This window comes from Sporisorium graminicola, chromosome SGRAM_7, assembly GCF_005498985.1.
Source record: "Sporisorium graminicola strain CBS 10092 chromosome SGRAM_7, whole genome shotgun sequence".
In the NCBI taxonomy this organism is placed as follows: domain Eukaryota; kingdom Fungi; phylum Basidiomycota; class Ustilaginomycetes; order Ustilaginales; family Ustilaginaceae; genus Sporisorium; species Sporisorium graminicola.
The window spans coordinates 15,325-31,182 of record NC_043737.1 but is presented as its reverse complement, the minus strand read 5'-3'; the positions used below and the strand labels follow the sequence as shown (position 1 = coordinate 31,182).

Sequence of the window (15,858 nt, the reverse complement as noted above, 5' to 3'; positions counted from 1 at the left end):
TCTTCTCGTTTGGAAGCTTGATGCTATCTCGCTTGAAGCGGATCGTACTTAAACTCATGCGGTCTTGTATGAGAGCCATCATTTGTTCTCCTCCTCAGACATCTTTCGATCCATTCGATTTGATTCAAAACACTGTCAAGAAAGACAGGCGCAGAGACAAATGGTCCAACTCAAGCCGGCACTGCTTGCCCTCGCGAGCACGTTGGGGTACGGCTCCTCGCTCTGGCCCAGCACCCAGTCTGGCCAACCGGTCGATCCTAGAGTCCTGACCAACTTTGGCGGATGGTCGTTCTACGTCCCTAACGGCGATGCTGGGCGCTACGGGATCGACAGCCAGCTCTTCCCAGGGTGTCAAGTCGACCAAGTCAACCTCATGATGCGGCACGACTTTCGCGGTCCCTCCAAAGGTGTTGGCTCGGGTATCGCTACGATGATCTCAAAGCTGGTCAATGCGAGCAATAGCGACGATGCGCAGGCCAAGTTCAGTATCGGAGATGGAGAGGTTCACCCGGAGCTCGAGTTCTTGTCGCGGCTTGAAGAAAACTACGAGGCTGTCACGCCCGAGCTTCTCACTGCGTACGGTGAGGAGGATGCGCATGCTAGCGGGTATCGCTTCAAGAACAAGTACGGACACTTGCTGGGCCACAAGGACTGGTTCAATGCACCCGTCAACCAGACTCTGCCCGTGTTTGTCAGGACGACGGACCAGAGCCGAGTCAATGTGACCAGCTGGGCGTTCTCGCAAGGCTTCATGGGTCTCGACTGGCGACAACGCCTGGCTGCTCCGCTCCTGACGCTGCCGGATAGCGTCAAGACGTTCAACGACTCGCTCGCCGTTGGGACGTGTCCGTACTCGAACAACGACACTTCGTCAGACGACGCTTTTGCCGCCTGGAACAAGGTCTGGCTCCCGCCTGTAGTGCAGAGGCTCCAGCGAGCCCTACCCAGATTGAATCTCACCACGTCCGACGTGCAGGCCATGCAGAACGCATGTCCCTTCCAGTCGGCCTACCTGGGGCATTTGTCGCCGTTCTGTGCCGTGTTCACGTTGCGTGAATGGCAGCTCTACTCGTACGGCCAGGATGTGCAGCAGTATGCGAATGCAGGATACGGCGGGCCCCTCGGCAGGGCATGGAGCGTCGGCTGGGTCAACGAGCTGCTCGCCCGCCTCACCGACACGCCCGTCGACGACCACACCTCGACCAACACCACGCTCGACGCGCACAACCAGACGTTTCCGCTCAAACTGCCCGTCTACCTCGACTTTACCCACGACACGCAGCTCGCCTCGGCCATCGCCGTCATGGGCCTGCTGCACGACAAGACGAAGCTGGACCCATCCACCAGCTCTCCCAACAAGGACAGGCTGTGGAATGCGGCTCACATCGTGCCTATGGGCGCGCGCATCGAGGTGGAGCGCCTGACGTGCGAGAACAAGCGCGACAAGTATGTGCGCGTGGTGTTGAACGACGCTGTGCTGCCGCTGACCGGGCTGAAGCAGTGCAGTGTGAATGTGCAGGGGAGGAAGCATGCTGCCGCGGGCTTGTGCAGGCTGACCGACTTTGTTGCGAGTCAGGCTTTCGCGCAGGCTGGTGGCAACTGGAACAACTGCTACCTATAACGTAGCGCTGCGAAGGGACAGATGGTTTCCATTAGAACGCTAGAGATCTACAAGGCGCAAGGCGGCATCATTGCTTGTGATGGACAGCACAATGCACAACACGTCAGAGCAAGCCAGCCACTTGTCCACCCACCGCCATGGCTGCGACAAAGGCGAGAATGTCTGTGACGCCTGCAAAGCTTCCTTGTGTGAAAGCCTGAGTTGCCAGGGACGACAACGACGCCAGCGCTGGGCCCGGGCACTGCGAGAGAAAAAAAAGAAAAAGATCAGAGTCTCGAGGTCAGCAGAGATACATTGTAGCAAAACACGTAAACAGCAGCTGCGGAGATCCTTACCAGGCCAGTCGCTCCCCATCCGAGGCCAAACAGCACGGAACCGACGACGAGCTTTACATCGATCTTTGAAGGATTAGCGGGAGTTCGCCATTCGGGCGCAACGAGCGACAAAGCCGGCTGTAGCTGCGCATCCACCTTGGCATCTTTCTTCGAGTTGGAAGCAGCAGCACTGCGTCGACGCAGCTCATCTTGCTTGGGCTTGACGTGTCGGAAGTAGGCGACGGAGGCAGGGATAATGCCTCCAATGGCTACCATGGCAAGCGAGGGATCCCAAGCACCGGACGAGATGAGGCGAGGCGACAGGGACAAGAAACCTAGAACCTTCGAGGGTCTCATCATGCCGCTGATCCCGAGCGCGAAGCTGAAGTGAACGCCCACGGCAAGAGACATGATCTTTGCTGCGAGAAGCTGATTCTTCTTCTTGTTCGGTTCCGAGCTGGCAGAGGGATCCGCGACACCGAGCATCTCGGGCGCGGTCATGTAGACCAACGCGGGAGTTTGAAGGGCGAGCAGTGTGGTGAAGTCTGGTTGAGGGAAGGTGGTGGGCAGATGGCTGAAGAAGCTGGAGCGAATGGCGGCGGCCGAGACGGCGGCTTTGGAAGCAATTGATACATGGGTGAGTACAGCCACGCCAAAGAACGTGGCAGTGGCGACGAGCGACCTGAGCGAGAAGCGCGAGAGTCCACAGAGGAAGTGCCCCGATGTGCAGCCGCTGCCGAGCTTGGTTCCGAGTCCGACGAGCGCGCCGAGTCCGACTATGGACAGCAGCGAGGCGTGGCTCGAGCTGCTAACGTCGTCCAGAATCGAGACACCCAGCCCTGCTTCGACGCGGGAACGTGTCAAGCCCAACACGACACCGCCGAGCAAGATGCCAGTGGTAAAGTAGCGTGCGACCAGTGGGAAGATGGAAGATGGCGCTGCAGACGGTGTGGTGGGCGTCGCGTTGCGAGATGAGCCGGTAATGGCATTCCAGGTCGAGGAGACGGTGGAATGAAAGAAGCCCGAGATGCCCAGCACCAGTCCCAACTTGGAGAGCAAGGTGTGCAGAGACGCGGCCATCATCAGCCCACCGGCCAAGCTGTGGAAGGGGGTGAACTCCGCAAGTCCGGCTGTCATCTTTGGAGTATGTCGGTCGAGGGTAAGGGCGCGTGAGAGGTCAGAGATGGTAGCAGAACAGACGAAGAACAAGACGACGCGACATTCGAGCTTGTCGATCCTGGACCCTGACTCTCGCATTTCTCTCTCTTGACGCTTGTGCCTGTCTGTGCGGATGTCGCAATAACTTAGAGGGAGGACGGCATCGGCGTGTTCCTCGCGATCGGGCATTACAATCCCGATTGGATTTTTGCGCCCTCCGGCTTTGGATGCCCGCGCTGGGGAAACTTTGTGGTTTAGTGCTGCTGTAAAGCAGCACCGGAGTCCGGATGATTCGCATTGATGAGCGCGATGAGTCGACTTGCAGCGGATGTGTGCTCGAGTCAGAGCAGATGGAGGTTTGGTTTCTTGCTTGTGCTCAAGAACGGCTATAGCACTTAATGCCGGTGCCGAGCGGCCATATGTTTAGGGCTCTGCCTGGTTTGATATTGCCGCTACCGGCTGTCATCCATCTGGACCCCGGTGTTGCTCTCGTTGCGGTAGCGCTTGTGCCACCACAACATGCCAAAAGCACACATATGACTTCCTCGTCAGACATATGTCTTCCTCGGTTGCAGCATCTTTGCAAGCCGGTAGTGGAGCGTTTCAGCGATCACCAACGCAAAGATGCCTGTCTAAGGCTCAGATTTGCTACAGATCAAAGCACGAACACAACCACGTAAGGTCAATCTAGTCCGCTCTCTTCCGTCGACCACCCACAGAACTAAAGATAACATCCATGTCCGAGTCAGAAACGTCCTCGATTCCTCCCGTCGACAACCCGAGAGAATGGAGCACTCGCAAAAAGACGCGCGTGACTCTGATCCTTGGCCTGATGGTGCTCTCGTTCACCTACCTCTCGACCGCATTTGCGCTTTCGGCCAACTCGCTGCAGCGACAGTTCAACACGAGTGCAGAAGTGATCACGCTTGGCCTCTCTCTCTATGTCCTTGGTTTTGCGCTCGGTCCACTGCTGATGGGGCCCTTGGCGCAGTTCAACGGCAAGCGTCCAGTCTATGTTGTCTCGTGGATTCTTTTCACTGCATGCTGCTTTGTCGTCTCCGAGTCGAACAACTTGGGTGCCATCATGGCATTCCGACTGTTGAGCAGCGTAGCGGGGGCATCGGCGCTCAACAATGTGCCCGCATCGTACGGCGACATGACGACCCCCGCTAAGTATGCCCCCTTTTTCACCTGTTATGGCTTTTCGGCGTTTGGAGGTCCGGCATTGGGCGGCTTGGTGGGCGCCTTCGTCAACGAACGGGCGGGGTGGAGATGGAACCTGAGGCACCAAGCCATCTTTGTCGCTGTGGCCACCGTGCTCAGTGTGCTGTTTGTGCCGGAAACAGACCACCCGAGGCTGAAGCGACTCCACGATGCCAAATACGTGATGCACGACAAGAACCAAGCAACCAGCGACAAGGCTCAAACATCGTTGGCAGTACGACTGTCCAGCTCGTTGCACTCACTGGGCAGTGCGGTGTCTCGATCGATCAAGCTGCCATTCCAGTGGCTTTTTGCAGATCGAGTGGTGCTGGTCATCTCGATCTACACCTCGCTTCTGTACGCCATCATTTACGACTTTTTTGTCATTATTCCGTTTGCGTTCGTTTCGATTCGACACTTCAATCCCGAATCCATCGGGTTGATCTACATTGCTCTTTTTATCGGCTTCTCGATGGCGGCGGGCAACTATATTTTCCTTCAGAGCGCCATCAATCGACGGATTCGGGCCAAGAGCGGCAAGACGGTGCTGCCGCCGGAGACATCGCTGATCCACGCCATCTACGGTTGTGCGCTTGCTCCTGTCGGGCTGTTCTTGTTTGCCTGGACGGTGCCTTTTACGAGTAAGTGGTCTTGCCATCCATCATTCAGCTAGACTTGAGCAGAAGCTTGTACTGACCGACTTGACGACCTTTTCTACTGCTTTCGCTGTAGATGTGCACTGGATCGTGCCTGCTATCGGGATCGTGCTTCTGTGCGCCGGGTCGATGTCGGCGTTTACAGCGCTGATCCCGTATTTGGTTGCGTATGGAGGCGCATCGGCGCCTAGCGTGCTGGCAGCGGCAGGATTCTGCCGTTCAGCGTTGGCAGCTGCATTGGTAAGTGCTCGTGCAACGACCTTGCCTTGCGACTGATACCGAGTGGATGGCATGCTGACTTGGCTGGCACACGATCGCGTTTTTGAACTTGAATGACGGTTGCAGCCGCTATTCACACGGCAAATGTGTAGGGGAATCACAGTGCAAGGAGCGACGAGCTTGCTTGCAGGGCTAGCGTTGCTGTTGACACCGCTGCCACTGCTGCTCTACATCCACGGCGCCAAGTTGAGAGAACACGTCAAGCAGCGGAAAGACGCAGCGGCAGCAGCCGAAGCAGCGGCAAAGGCACCTGTTGACGCTGGTGCAGCATCGACGCCAAAGGAAAGCGCCAAGGAAGTGGCCTTGGGGGCCCAACGTATTCCACCAGGAGGCACAGCAAGGCGCGGCGAGTCGGACTCGTCACCCGACGCATCCTCAACTGTCTCAGACAAAGTCGCATAGCAGCATTGCAACCTGAGCTAGTAGCACGAGAGCAAACGCTGATATCACACACAACCAACGCCAGACCCATCCACTCTTCCTCGAATGCTGTGGTCGGTCTGTCTCCGAGTCGACTTGTGAGACTGCATGCGCGAGTGATTGTAGCGAAGTGCAGATTCGCTTCGGTTTGCCCTGCATCGAACAAGGTTCGCGAGCAAGCCGGGATCGGCGGAAGGTTTCAAGTTCGGATCAATCCGAGGCTCGAACGTAAGCCGCAGTCACCGGATGGCAAGCTCCGACGCGCCTTGATAGGATGCAGTCCCGAACAAAGCGCCGCCCTCGACCCTTTCGCGGAACATCATCCCATGCGCTGGCACGTCGATCGGCAGGCACGGAAACGCTGCTTGCCTTGCATTCCAGAAACAAGTAAAAGACCAACCCAAGGCCAGCCACAGCAGCCACAGCAGTGAGTGCCACCATAGCGCAATTTTTGCAATGCCTGCTCTCGCAAATTGGCTCAGCTCACGCTCGACGCTATTTTGAATTCAAACGTGGATGGCAGAGGGGACACAACCCGTTGACGACCGGCAACTAGCTTTGCTGAGCAGCATCGAGCTTGGAGAAGGTTTGCTTGCTTGTTCGTGTCGCGCTCACAAGCAAGCGGCGGAGGGCCTGTTTCTGCATGATCGAATCCGGGCAGGTACCGAAGTGCTAATTGCCGCTCCGCTAGCCCTTGTCGCGACCCCTTGCCACATTTGATCATTTGCAAGGGCGTGGCGGAGCATTGAGCCGGCGGACAAAGAGCTAGGCTGCAGAAGCGTGCAAACCCATATCGGAATTGGAACCCGTGCTGCTACTGCAGCAACACAGCGAGATGAGATGCAACAACGACTAACGAACGCCCTTTGCCCGCGCGCATTGTCAAGCCGCATCTGAACCTAAAAACCTGCATATCGTGCTAGGAATTGCGGCGTGCGTTATGTTTGCGGCTTCTCGGCAGCATGCAAAAGTGCCGAACCAGTCTCGCGCTATTTGGTTTTGGATTTGATCTTTTCGGTCGGGTCCAGGTCGGGCGCCTCGTCGGTCGGTCGGTCGGTCGGTCGGTCGTGTTGGTTTCGAGAAAGTCGAGAGCAACAGGACAGGGATTTTCAGAAGGCCACGTTTTTGGGGTTTTGCAAGAGGCGAGTCCTAAAAATATGCCTAGCACGCAGAGAGACAAGTGACTGAAACGAGGCGTTGGGGCGGATCACCTGTCAAAAAAAAAGCAAGAAAAACAAAGCTCTTGCTGCTGTTGCTGCTCGCACATGGCTTTGTAATGCCAGCACAGCCTTGAAGCCTTGGTCCGCGAGCGACTGGCAGGGAAAAGAGAGCTGTTCATGCGTGAATCAAGCTCCTGCAGCGTGGACACGTTGGCAATGGCAAAAGAACCCTTTCTGGTCATGACCTGTTGTTCTCGCCTCCTCGTTTCTGGAACGGGCTCTGAATGGAACAGCCACAAAGACGACAGTCGGGACTTATTGTTTGCGTCGCCTTCGCCTAGGCCAAGAAACCTTGATTCGCCGCTTCCGCTTCCGCCTCCGCTGCTTCTGCTCCTGCTCCTGCTGCTGCTGCTTCTGCTACAACTTTTCAAGTCCGAGTTGCTGTGGTTTGGCCGACCATCGCCTTCCACGCTCCGCTCACAGAGTGCGCCCGTGCCATGCTGTGTTGGGCACTGCCGTGCACTGCCTTTCCCATACAAAGCGGGGTTCCTCCCGCCTACTGCTTCTCCCGACGCAAAGGAATGCGATTTTGCCTGCTTGCTCGCCTGCTCGCTTGCTCTGCTCGAAGCGCCGAGGTACTGTTCCCTCCTGGCGGCCCCACCGCAAAGGCTGTTGCTCTTGATGCACTTGATGGGCAGAGGGCAACTCAAAGCTGCACAAACCTTTCTTTTTCCTTGCTCCGCTTCATCTAGCGCCCGGCCAACCCTCTTCGCGTGCAGAGTGCGTGTGCATCTTGTGCCGCCCAAGCCATGGTCGAGCTATCCGTGAACCCCAGACTGTGTTCTGCCTTCTCTCGTTGTCTCCACCATCACCAACACTATCGTCACCCTCCCTTCAGTTGTCTCGATCGTTTCGATAGAATTGTGGTCCCACTCATGCACCCGAATCACTCCCAGAAGGTGCCTCTACTTCCGCTGCTGGCAGACGGTACACCATATGACCCACTCCATGACGACGCTGCCGACCATGACTTGCTCTACGACTCGAAGCATCACTGGAGCTCGGCACCATGGGCTCGACGTCTAGGGGGCCTCGCAGATCCATGTTCTTTTGGGCTCGTTCCAACGCTGGTCGGTCTGCCACTGCTCGTCTCGATCTTTGCGCACATCTACTTCCGCATGTTCTCCACCCTACACATCTTTCTCGCTCTCGTCTGGGTCGGTCTGCCCGTTGCGGCCATCTCGACATTGGCCGCCATCGCGTCCAGATACTACTCGAAAAGCACCGTACGCAGAGATCACCTCAAGGCTGCCGTTCTTGTCACCCTTGTATGCACTGTGGCTTGGAGGACGTCTAGCGTCAGTTCCTATCGTGGCTTTTCCGAGCTGTCTGATCTTACCACTTCCAACGAGACGGTCTTCCTCGCTGCCAATTTGTACAACTCTGAACACCTCTTCCCTGCCTTTTCCGACTCACTGCTCGAGCTCGTCGACCACCTCGGCAACGACAAGGTCTACATTTCGATCTACGAGAGCAACTCGCAGGACTCGACAAAGCAGCTCCTCTCTTCACTCCAACACGATCTTGAGCTTCGTGGCATCCAGAACAGCATTCGCATGCTCGACAACAACCGCAGGCAGGATATGGACCGCATCGAACGGCTTGCCATCATCCGCAACGAAGCTTTGAATCCGATTCAGGCGGGTGTACACGGCCTGCATGGTCGCACCTTTTCCAAGCTCATCTGGCTCAACGACATCTTCTTCCGCCCCGAATCCGTCCTCGAGCTGCTTTCGACGAATCAAGGGCGCTTTGATCAAGTCTGCGCGCTAGACTACTTTCCCCTGGGCTTCTACGATACCTGGGTGATGCGCGATGTGCAAGGCGAGCGTCCCACCCCGCTGTGGCCCTATTTCAAGCAAGAGGCCGACATTGATGCGTTGCGCAAGGGCGACATAATCCCTGTCAACGCCTGCTGGAATGGAATGACCATCTTTGATGCCAAATGGTTCCTCCCCACCAACGTCGATGGCGCTCGAAATGCAAGCGCACAACCTGGTGTCGACGATGGACCCATTCGCTTCCGCACACATCCGCAGTGCTTGGCCTCGGAATGCATGCTTCCTAGCTACGACATCCACGTGCGCAGCAAGCAACGCCCGCTCATCTTTGTCAACCCCAGAGCGGTGGCCACGTACCAGTGGCGGGAGTACATCATGTACGACTGCATCATGCGCTCCAACATTGTGAGCCTCTGGAGTCGCATCTGGCAAGACTTGGTCAGTCACCAGCTCTTCGGCTTCTTGGTCGAGACCGGACGCAAGAAGGACGACTGCGCTGAAACGCTACGAAGCGGCTGGAAGAAGCTTGCATGAGTCCCCTTTGTCGGGCTTGGCACACAGAGGATGCTTTCACATATTCATCATAGACGACCTTTTAGGTTTCGGTGGTCCCATTCAGCTGCAGGATCCAGCTGGGCAGTGCGTCGCGTTCGCATCTGCCAAAACCTTATACCCAATGTCCACCGTGTCGATCTCAATGGCGCCTCAGATTGTGCGAGCGAGCCGAGTACGTGAGCATCAGCCATTTCGAATAAGAAGGCGACAATTGAGCAGCTCTCAGCACAGGGCAAGCACAGTAAGATGGTACGGCAGGGAAGTACAAGTTGTCTGATTGACGGATCTGAACTAGAACGACCACACTGTTCCTCGGGTTTGAGGGGGATGGGTAGGGTATGACGGAGAAATAAAGGAGGCGCTAGAGGTCAAGGGGCAAGAGGAGGCTCGCTAGCAGCCAAGTTGCACTGTCGGAAGATCCTGACCTCGTCCGGGTTGAACGAGCCGGTGACTGAATGCAGAACGCCGTGGTTGTTGAACAGCGCCAGGTCGCCCTCGTCCCAGTCGACGGCGTACACGAGCTCGGGGGCGATGCCAGGTCTTTGCAGCCGGTGCACGATCTCTCGCACCTGCTCCAGATCGTCGATAACGCTTCCATCGGCCAGGTGGAGCTTCTCGATCGCCGACGGATGCACCTGCAGCGCCAATTTGCCCGTCACTGGGTTTCGCCAGCACATGGGGTAGACTTTGATCTTGGATTCGTCGACCTCTGGAAGACGGGATCGGTCCAGCTCGAGCCCCTCGGACAACATGCCAAGTCCGTCGCTGCGCGACTTGGCGTCAGCCATCCATACGTAGGGATGCGGTGCATACTGCACTTTGGTCTCGCGCGCAAACTTCTTGTCCTCTTCGCTGAGCAGGTCATAGATACGGTACGAGCTGGCAAACACGGTCGAGCCTCGCGGCACCGAGAGCTTGTCTTCGCTGCCGTCGTCGTAGCTGAGCACTTGGTATTCTGTTTTCGGCACCTTGACCGCCATCAAGCTGGTCACTTTGGGCGGCTCCAAGCCGTAGAGCGCGGCGTCGATGTGCCATCGGTAGAAGCGGGTGACGGTTCGGTCGTCCTCGATCGGGACGGGGTGGCGGTGGAAGGTGCGGTGGTGCGGGTGCTTGAGAGTGATGTTCTCGAGACCTTCGTAGCGAGCTACTGGGCCGTTGCCGATGACCTGGACTTGAGGCTGACGCGGCACTGTCTTCAAGTCCGGGTGGAGCACGCTCTTGTTGCCGACCGCCTTGCCATGGCCATAGCTCTCCGACTCGGGGTCAAAGAGGCGTGTGAGATTGTACTGAGCCTCAGCCGAGAGTTGCGCCTGATCTTTAAACACGACGAGCTGGTGTGTGTACAAGGCGTTTCGGATCACGTCAAAGTCGGCCGCCGAGATGTTTTCGAGGTCTGCACCGCAGATCTGGGCGCCAAAGTCGACCTTGGATCCTTTCGAAAGAGGCAGAGACTGCACTGTGATTGCAGAGGCAGAGGGAAGATGCTGAACCATGGCGGAATATGCTGCAGATGTGGTTGTGAAGGGCTGTCCCAAGTAGCAAAGCCTGCAGTCGAGTCGAGTCGTAGCGGGCTCTTTATATCTACGAGCTACCAGCTAGACTCGCGCAAGGCCGACAACACATCCACCATCCTTGCAACGATGCTATCTTTTGGACAACGCTGCTCGTTTCATCCTGTGGATTGTGTGGCTTGTGAATTCGAAACGTGGAATGGACGGCCTCCCAGATCCAGTCTGATCTCAGAACCACTTTGATCCCGAATTACCATGCAGGAAGAGATAAAACACCAAAGATAAGCAGCGGATCTAACCGAGATTGAACGAGATCGAACACGCGCTCAACCCAGCTTCGGCCATCTCCGACGACAGGCAGCGCGCCCATAATACCGCGTGCAAGGCGCAGTTGGATTCCATCCTGCCAAACGCTGTCCACTACCGCAAACAAACCGCTGCAATCCGATCTTCCGCTTCCGCTTCCGCGTCCGTTGACAGCAAAGGCTGGAAGGCGACGGCCCAGCGTTCCGGACTGCCGCCGCCTCCGCAAGACACCGTTCCTCGAAGGACGACAAGGCAAAGGTGCAATATCGAGACGCTGGTCAGCTCGACGTGCTCACCGAGACTTGTTAGACGTAGAGAACGCACGCTGCAAACAGTCATATCACAGCGTGGAAATCATATTTACAGAATGGCGAGCGAGACATGCAAGTGCTCGGATCGGAAGCATGCTCGCTCAGGCGCCTCTGCGAGCCGCCCACTCTTCACCGTGCAGGTAGATGAGCGCCTGGCAGACCAGGCCGATCACCAGCGTCAGCAGCGAGGCAAGTGTAAACGTCCATCCCGCGCCCATGGCGGCAAGCATGGGCTGTACGACGCCCACAGCTACTGCGCCGAGCAGACAACGTCCAAAGTTGACCGCCGCCGTGGCGCTGGCAGCTTTGCCTGGGTACAGATCGACGATAAGCGTGTTGATGTTGGTGTAGTACATGGTCGAGAAGACGCCGACTGGTTTGGCAAAGTAAAACAAGATGCGGAGTCAGAGTGAGCTTGCTGCCCAAACATGCTTCATAGGTACATGTGGTGTCTAGCCATACTTACCTGTGAATTGGAACACGATCGGGGCGGCAATGTGGGTATGCGTGCGAACGCACCATCCGTACGCCAAAAGCGAGACACAGTAACCGGGCAGATAGACCCAAGCTGATTGCAGACGAACACGGGTCACCTTGACAGGCAGCTTGCTCTGGCTCGACGCGCGTGCATACTCGCAATCCAAGATCTTGCCGGCAAGCACGGTTCCGATGGCGCTGCCGACACCGCTGGGAATGAAGCAAATGCCAATCATCAGCTCGTCCAGGCCATATACGCTTTTGAAAAGAAAAGGTAGCGCAGATGACGACAGGTAGTAGGTGGCGTACACCATCGAGAAGGACAAGACTGCCAGGCCCGTTTCAGGACGCGCGAACACCAGAAACGGGCGATGGAAGCCAAATTCCAGACGACCTTGAAGTGGATCCTTCATCCGAGGACGACGGCTGTTAGCCACAGATGACACCAGCTTGGGCTCGACCAAGGGGCGATAGATGCCGAACGTGCGAGCACTGCCGTTGCCCACGAGCACGCGAAGTGTTTCGACCAGGAAGAGCACCATGAAGATCAAGAGCGGGCCAGAGACGGCGGTTAGGAAGAAGAAGGTGGCATGGTAGTTCCATCGCTGCGACAGCGCACCACCGATGACAGGCCCGACGGCGGGAGCGGTGAATTGAGCGAGGGCATAGTAACCCATATAACTTCCGCGTTCCTTTCGTTCGGTCACGTCGCCGATGGTACCGGCGCCAATGGCAATAGCGCTACATGCTCCGGCGGCTTGCACCATACGCAGTACAACCAAGAGCCAGTAGACGTTGGTGAAGGACAGCCCCAGATTCGCGACGAAGAAGATGAGGAACGTCGCCAGGTAGACCGGTCTGCGGCCGAAGACCTTCGCGAAAGTCGATCATAGTGAATCGTGGCAAAGGTGAGCATGCTGATACAGCTGCGACACGCAAGAAGGGTTGCAGGGTTGATAAGTGACACTCACATCTGACAAGGGAGCCCAAATGACGGGTGAGAGGCCCTGTGCAATCATGAAGACGGTCACCGTGACATTCGTTGCGGCTGAGGATAGCAGAAGAAAGAGGGTCAGAAAGAGGTCACCAAATAGCATTACAGCGTGCGTCGACTCACCGTCGGATATATGTAGGATCTGGGAGATCTGCGGCAAGGCGGGGACGTAGATATTGATCGAAAACGGCGAGAAGAAGCTGACGAGCGAGACGGTGATGACGATGAACAGCTTGGAGCCTTTGGTGAAAGCACAGTATGGCTCTGTCGGCAGAGCTTGTTCACTGCTTGCATCTACTTGCTCCTTGTTCGCCTGAGACAGCCCTGCTTCGAGCGTGCCATCGCTCTCGCCACTAGGGTGTTCTTGCTCTGCCACATCAACGTGATCGGTACTGCTTGCGATCGTGTTGGGTGTCGATATCGCCTGCGAGGCTGTGAACAAGTCTATTGAGGTTCTCATGTTGAGACTGATTCGAAGTCGAGTGCATATGTATGGGGGATATTGTTGTGGGTTTGGTGGCGCTGACGCTGGTCGATTTGATCATGCTTTTTATGTCTTGAGCCGAACGCGGATTCAGGACACAGACTGTCTCGCAACGAAAGCAGAGAGATGTGTTTGGTAGCCACAACATGGCACTTGATATCCGTCCAAGACCGTCAGGGCATCGCTGTTTGACAGGCGTGCGTGGCAACGTCTGATACCGCGAAGAGAGCTGGCTCGGTCGGGAGATTCGCTGGTGCTTCTTTCCGCCGGAACGCGATGCAGTTCTAGAAATGAAAAAAAAATGGGCTTTGAAATACGAACGCTCTCCAAAAGCGAGTGAACGCAAAGAAATGCACGACTGGTCCCTGACCGCCAATTGTAAGTAAATCCGACGATTCCGATCCAAGCTTGACTTTGCCCGTCTGGGACACGCAACAGCATCATCCATCACATACCGCCAATTCGGCTCTGCCGCAGACTGACCGTTGCCGCCCACAGGAACATCCGAATCACCGTCTGAAGCTTAGGCTGCATGCGATTCCAAGCCCGCCCACATCCGACGCATTGCATCACACTCCCGATGAAACGCGACTGACAGTGACATGCACTCCACCAGGCCTGTCGGATCATCATCGGGCAAGCAAACAAACGAACAACCACAAGCAGGCCCGCAATCAAGCCGGGGCTGCTATCCGCAATTCTGAACTGCTCATGGCTCATGTTTTAGATTTCTGCCCATCATCTGTCGAGGTTTGCAAATGTCACAAATCAACACGATCTCGACTGAGAGATTCTATCAGCATGTGGCTGGTCCGCACCGTCTGCTTCGAGAGGGAAGTTCCAACTTACTTGACGCTTCTCATGTCTAGTCTAAGCCTTTAGCATCCCCGCTGCTATCATTGAAGAAGAATGAATCTTGTTGTTGCTGTTTTAGCGCACATGCGGGGGCCACTACTTGAACATCTTGACGAACTTGTCCACGAACAGCGTCTTGCCCTTGATGAAGCTGGTCACCCACTCGCCAAGCGAAAAGAACATCAAGTACGACGCGCCTGCACTCTTGCCGAATGGAACCACGATGACATTCGGTGGCTGCGAGCCCTGTTTGTAGTTCCGGCTGCCCTTGATCGCTTCCAAAACATTGTGCGCCGCTGCTTTGGCTTGAGGTTCCGCAGCGACGACGGTCTTTCTGGCTGAAAAGTTCGACACATCACCGATCGCATAGTATCTAGACCAGTCGAATTCGGTCTGACTCTGGTCTGCAGGCGTGACTTGAAGGAACTGATTGACCCGAATCAGACGTTTGTCGTCAAGCACAGCATCATCTTTGATCAGATCCGAATTGGGTTTGTTGCCGATCGCTTGCAACGTGAAGTCGGCTTTGATCACCTTGCCTCCATGCGTGTGCAAGGTCTCGGTGGTTGGCAGCTTCCGCGTCTGCACCTCCTCGATCAGGGTATCCTGCAGGATCAAAGTCACATTGGGATGCTTCGCCAGTTGCTGCTTCAGACGGTGGGAAACGGCCTCTTGAGACTTTGGCACGGCAATCCTATCGGTGCGGTTGACCAGCGTGATTTGCTTCGTCTCGCCATAACGTTCGACCACCTCGCCGGCAAATTCGACTCCAACCGCACCGGCGCCATTGATCAAGATGTCGTGGCTCGCCTCGATTTCTTTCTGCATCTTTTGGAAAGCCGCGAGGATGTCGGCTTTGTTACCTGAAGGCAGTCGGCACGGGAAAGGGTAAGTTGATCCCAGAGCTAGAATGATCTGCTCGAAAGAGATCTCTTCATGCTCATCGTCGACCTTGTGTCCGAGGCCGGAAACTTTGTCGACGATGACCGAGCTCGGCTTGAGTTCAACGACTCGGGTGCCGGTCAAGGTGATGTGTTCGCCGCCGAACTGCTTAGGGTTGATATCGGCGATGGTCTTGTCCTCGAAGCCAGGTTCGACTGAAGCTCGCAGCCCTCCTATCGGCCAGAAGGCGACGTGGTTTGCCTCGATGACAATTAGGCGGTACGACTCCGGCAGACGGGAAGCCAGCTCGTGAGCAGCAGTCATGCCAGCGCACGAGGCACCCACAATGATGACGTTCTTCAGCTGTCCGGTCATGGGTATGGCTTTGTCGATGGTGTTTGTTTGGTGTTGCCAGGCGTAGTGGTGGTTACTCCTGATAAAGACAGCAGATTGACTGGCCTTAAATATCCTAGTTGATTGAGTAACCCTTGTCTGCATTGCATGCTACACCTCGGCTCGCCTGCACCTGTGAAATTGGCGCTAAAAGAATGCGGAGATAGAGCAGAGCGGTACACGCGAACTTGTGTGTTGCTCGGTGTGGACACCGCACAGAATACAGAATTTTCGACCCAAATCCGCGACCCGCCCGGGGCTAGCTATCTCCTCCGCGGCTCGCGGCTCTGCGCAATCGGATCACAGACGCGACCGAGCAGCCAAATGATGCGTTTGGCCCTCCGACGGTCCAACTCGACGAATGCGTGTACCAAGACGTGTGAATCATCGGAAACTCCGATCGGAGTCGAGTTCCCAGTCAAGTGTGAGACCAACACG

At 56.2% G+C, this 15,858-nt stretch overlaps 7 protein-coding genes across 7 annotated transcripts; 3 read left to right on the top strand and 4 right to left on the bottom strand.

Annotated features, from left to right (window-relative positions):
• Nucleotides 1-160: 160 nt before the first annotated feature.
• EX895_005472 (uncharacterized protein) lies at nt 161-1,621 on the top strand (the record flags this gene model as incomplete). Its single annotated transcript, XM_029886064.1, has 1 exon — nt 161-1,621. One exon carries the CDS (start codon nt 161-163, stop codon nt 1,619-1,621), a length of 1,461 nt encoding a protein of 486 aa, XP_029737295.1.
• A 103-nt stretch (nt 1,622-1,724) lies between these two features.
• Nucleotides 1,725-3,072, bottom strand: EX895_005471 (uncharacterized protein; the record flags this gene model as incomplete). The annotated part of the gene is made up of 2 exons (XM_029886063.1): nt 1,725-1,862; nt 1,957-3,072. The coding sequence occupies 2 exons, from the start codon at nt 3,070-3,072 to the stop codon at nt 1,725-1,727; spliced, it is 1,254 nt and encodes a 417-aa protein (XP_029737294.1).
• Nucleotides 3,073-3,829: 757 nt separating this feature from the next.
• EX895_005470 (uncharacterized protein) lies at nt 3,830-5,633 on the top strand (the record flags this gene model as incomplete). Its single annotated transcript, XM_029886062.1, has 3 exons — nt 3,830-4,937; nt 5,029-5,192; nt 5,298-5,633. The coding sequence occupies 3 exons, from the start codon at nt 3,830-3,832 to the stop codon at nt 5,631-5,633; spliced, it is 1,608 nt and encodes a 535-aa protein (XP_029737293.1).
• A 2,113-nt stretch (nt 5,634-7,746) lies between these two features.
• On the top strand, nt 7,747-9,186 carry EX895_005469 (uncharacterized protein; the record flags this gene model as incomplete). The annotated part of the gene is made up of 1 exon (XM_029886061.1): nt 7,747-9,186. One exon carries the CDS (start codon nt 7,747-7,749, stop codon nt 9,184-9,186), a length of 1,440 nt encoding a protein of 479 aa, XP_029737292.1.
• A 389-nt stretch (nt 9,187-9,575) lies between these two features.
• EX895_005468 (uncharacterized protein) lies at nt 9,576-10,700 on the bottom strand (the record flags this gene model as incomplete). The annotated part of the gene is made up of 1 exon (XM_029886060.1): nt 9,576-10,700. One exon carries the CDS (start codon nt 10,698-10,700, stop codon nt 9,576-9,578), a length of 1,125 nt encoding a protein of 374 aa, XP_029737291.1.
• A 736-nt stretch (nt 10,701-11,436) lies between these two features.
• Nucleotides 11,437-13,266, bottom strand: EX895_005467 (uncharacterized protein; the record flags this gene model as incomplete). Its single annotated transcript, XM_029886059.1, has 4 exons — nt 11,437-11,708; nt 11,802-12,684; nt 12,784-12,860; nt 12,930-13,266. The coding sequence occupies 4 exons, from the start codon at nt 13,264-13,266 to the stop codon at nt 11,437-11,439; spliced, it is 1,569 nt and encodes a 522-aa protein (XP_029737290.1).
• Nucleotides 13,267-14,241: 975 nt separating this feature from the next.
• On the bottom strand, nt 14,242-15,402 carry EX895_005466 (uncharacterized protein; the record flags this gene model as incomplete). Its single annotated transcript, XM_029886058.1, has 1 exon — nt 14,242-15,402. The coding sequence occupies one exon, from the start codon at nt 15,400-15,402 to the stop codon at nt 14,242-14,244; it is 1,161 nt and encodes a 386-aa protein (XP_029737289.1).
• Between the last annotated feature and the right edge of the window lie 456 nt (nt 15,403-15,858).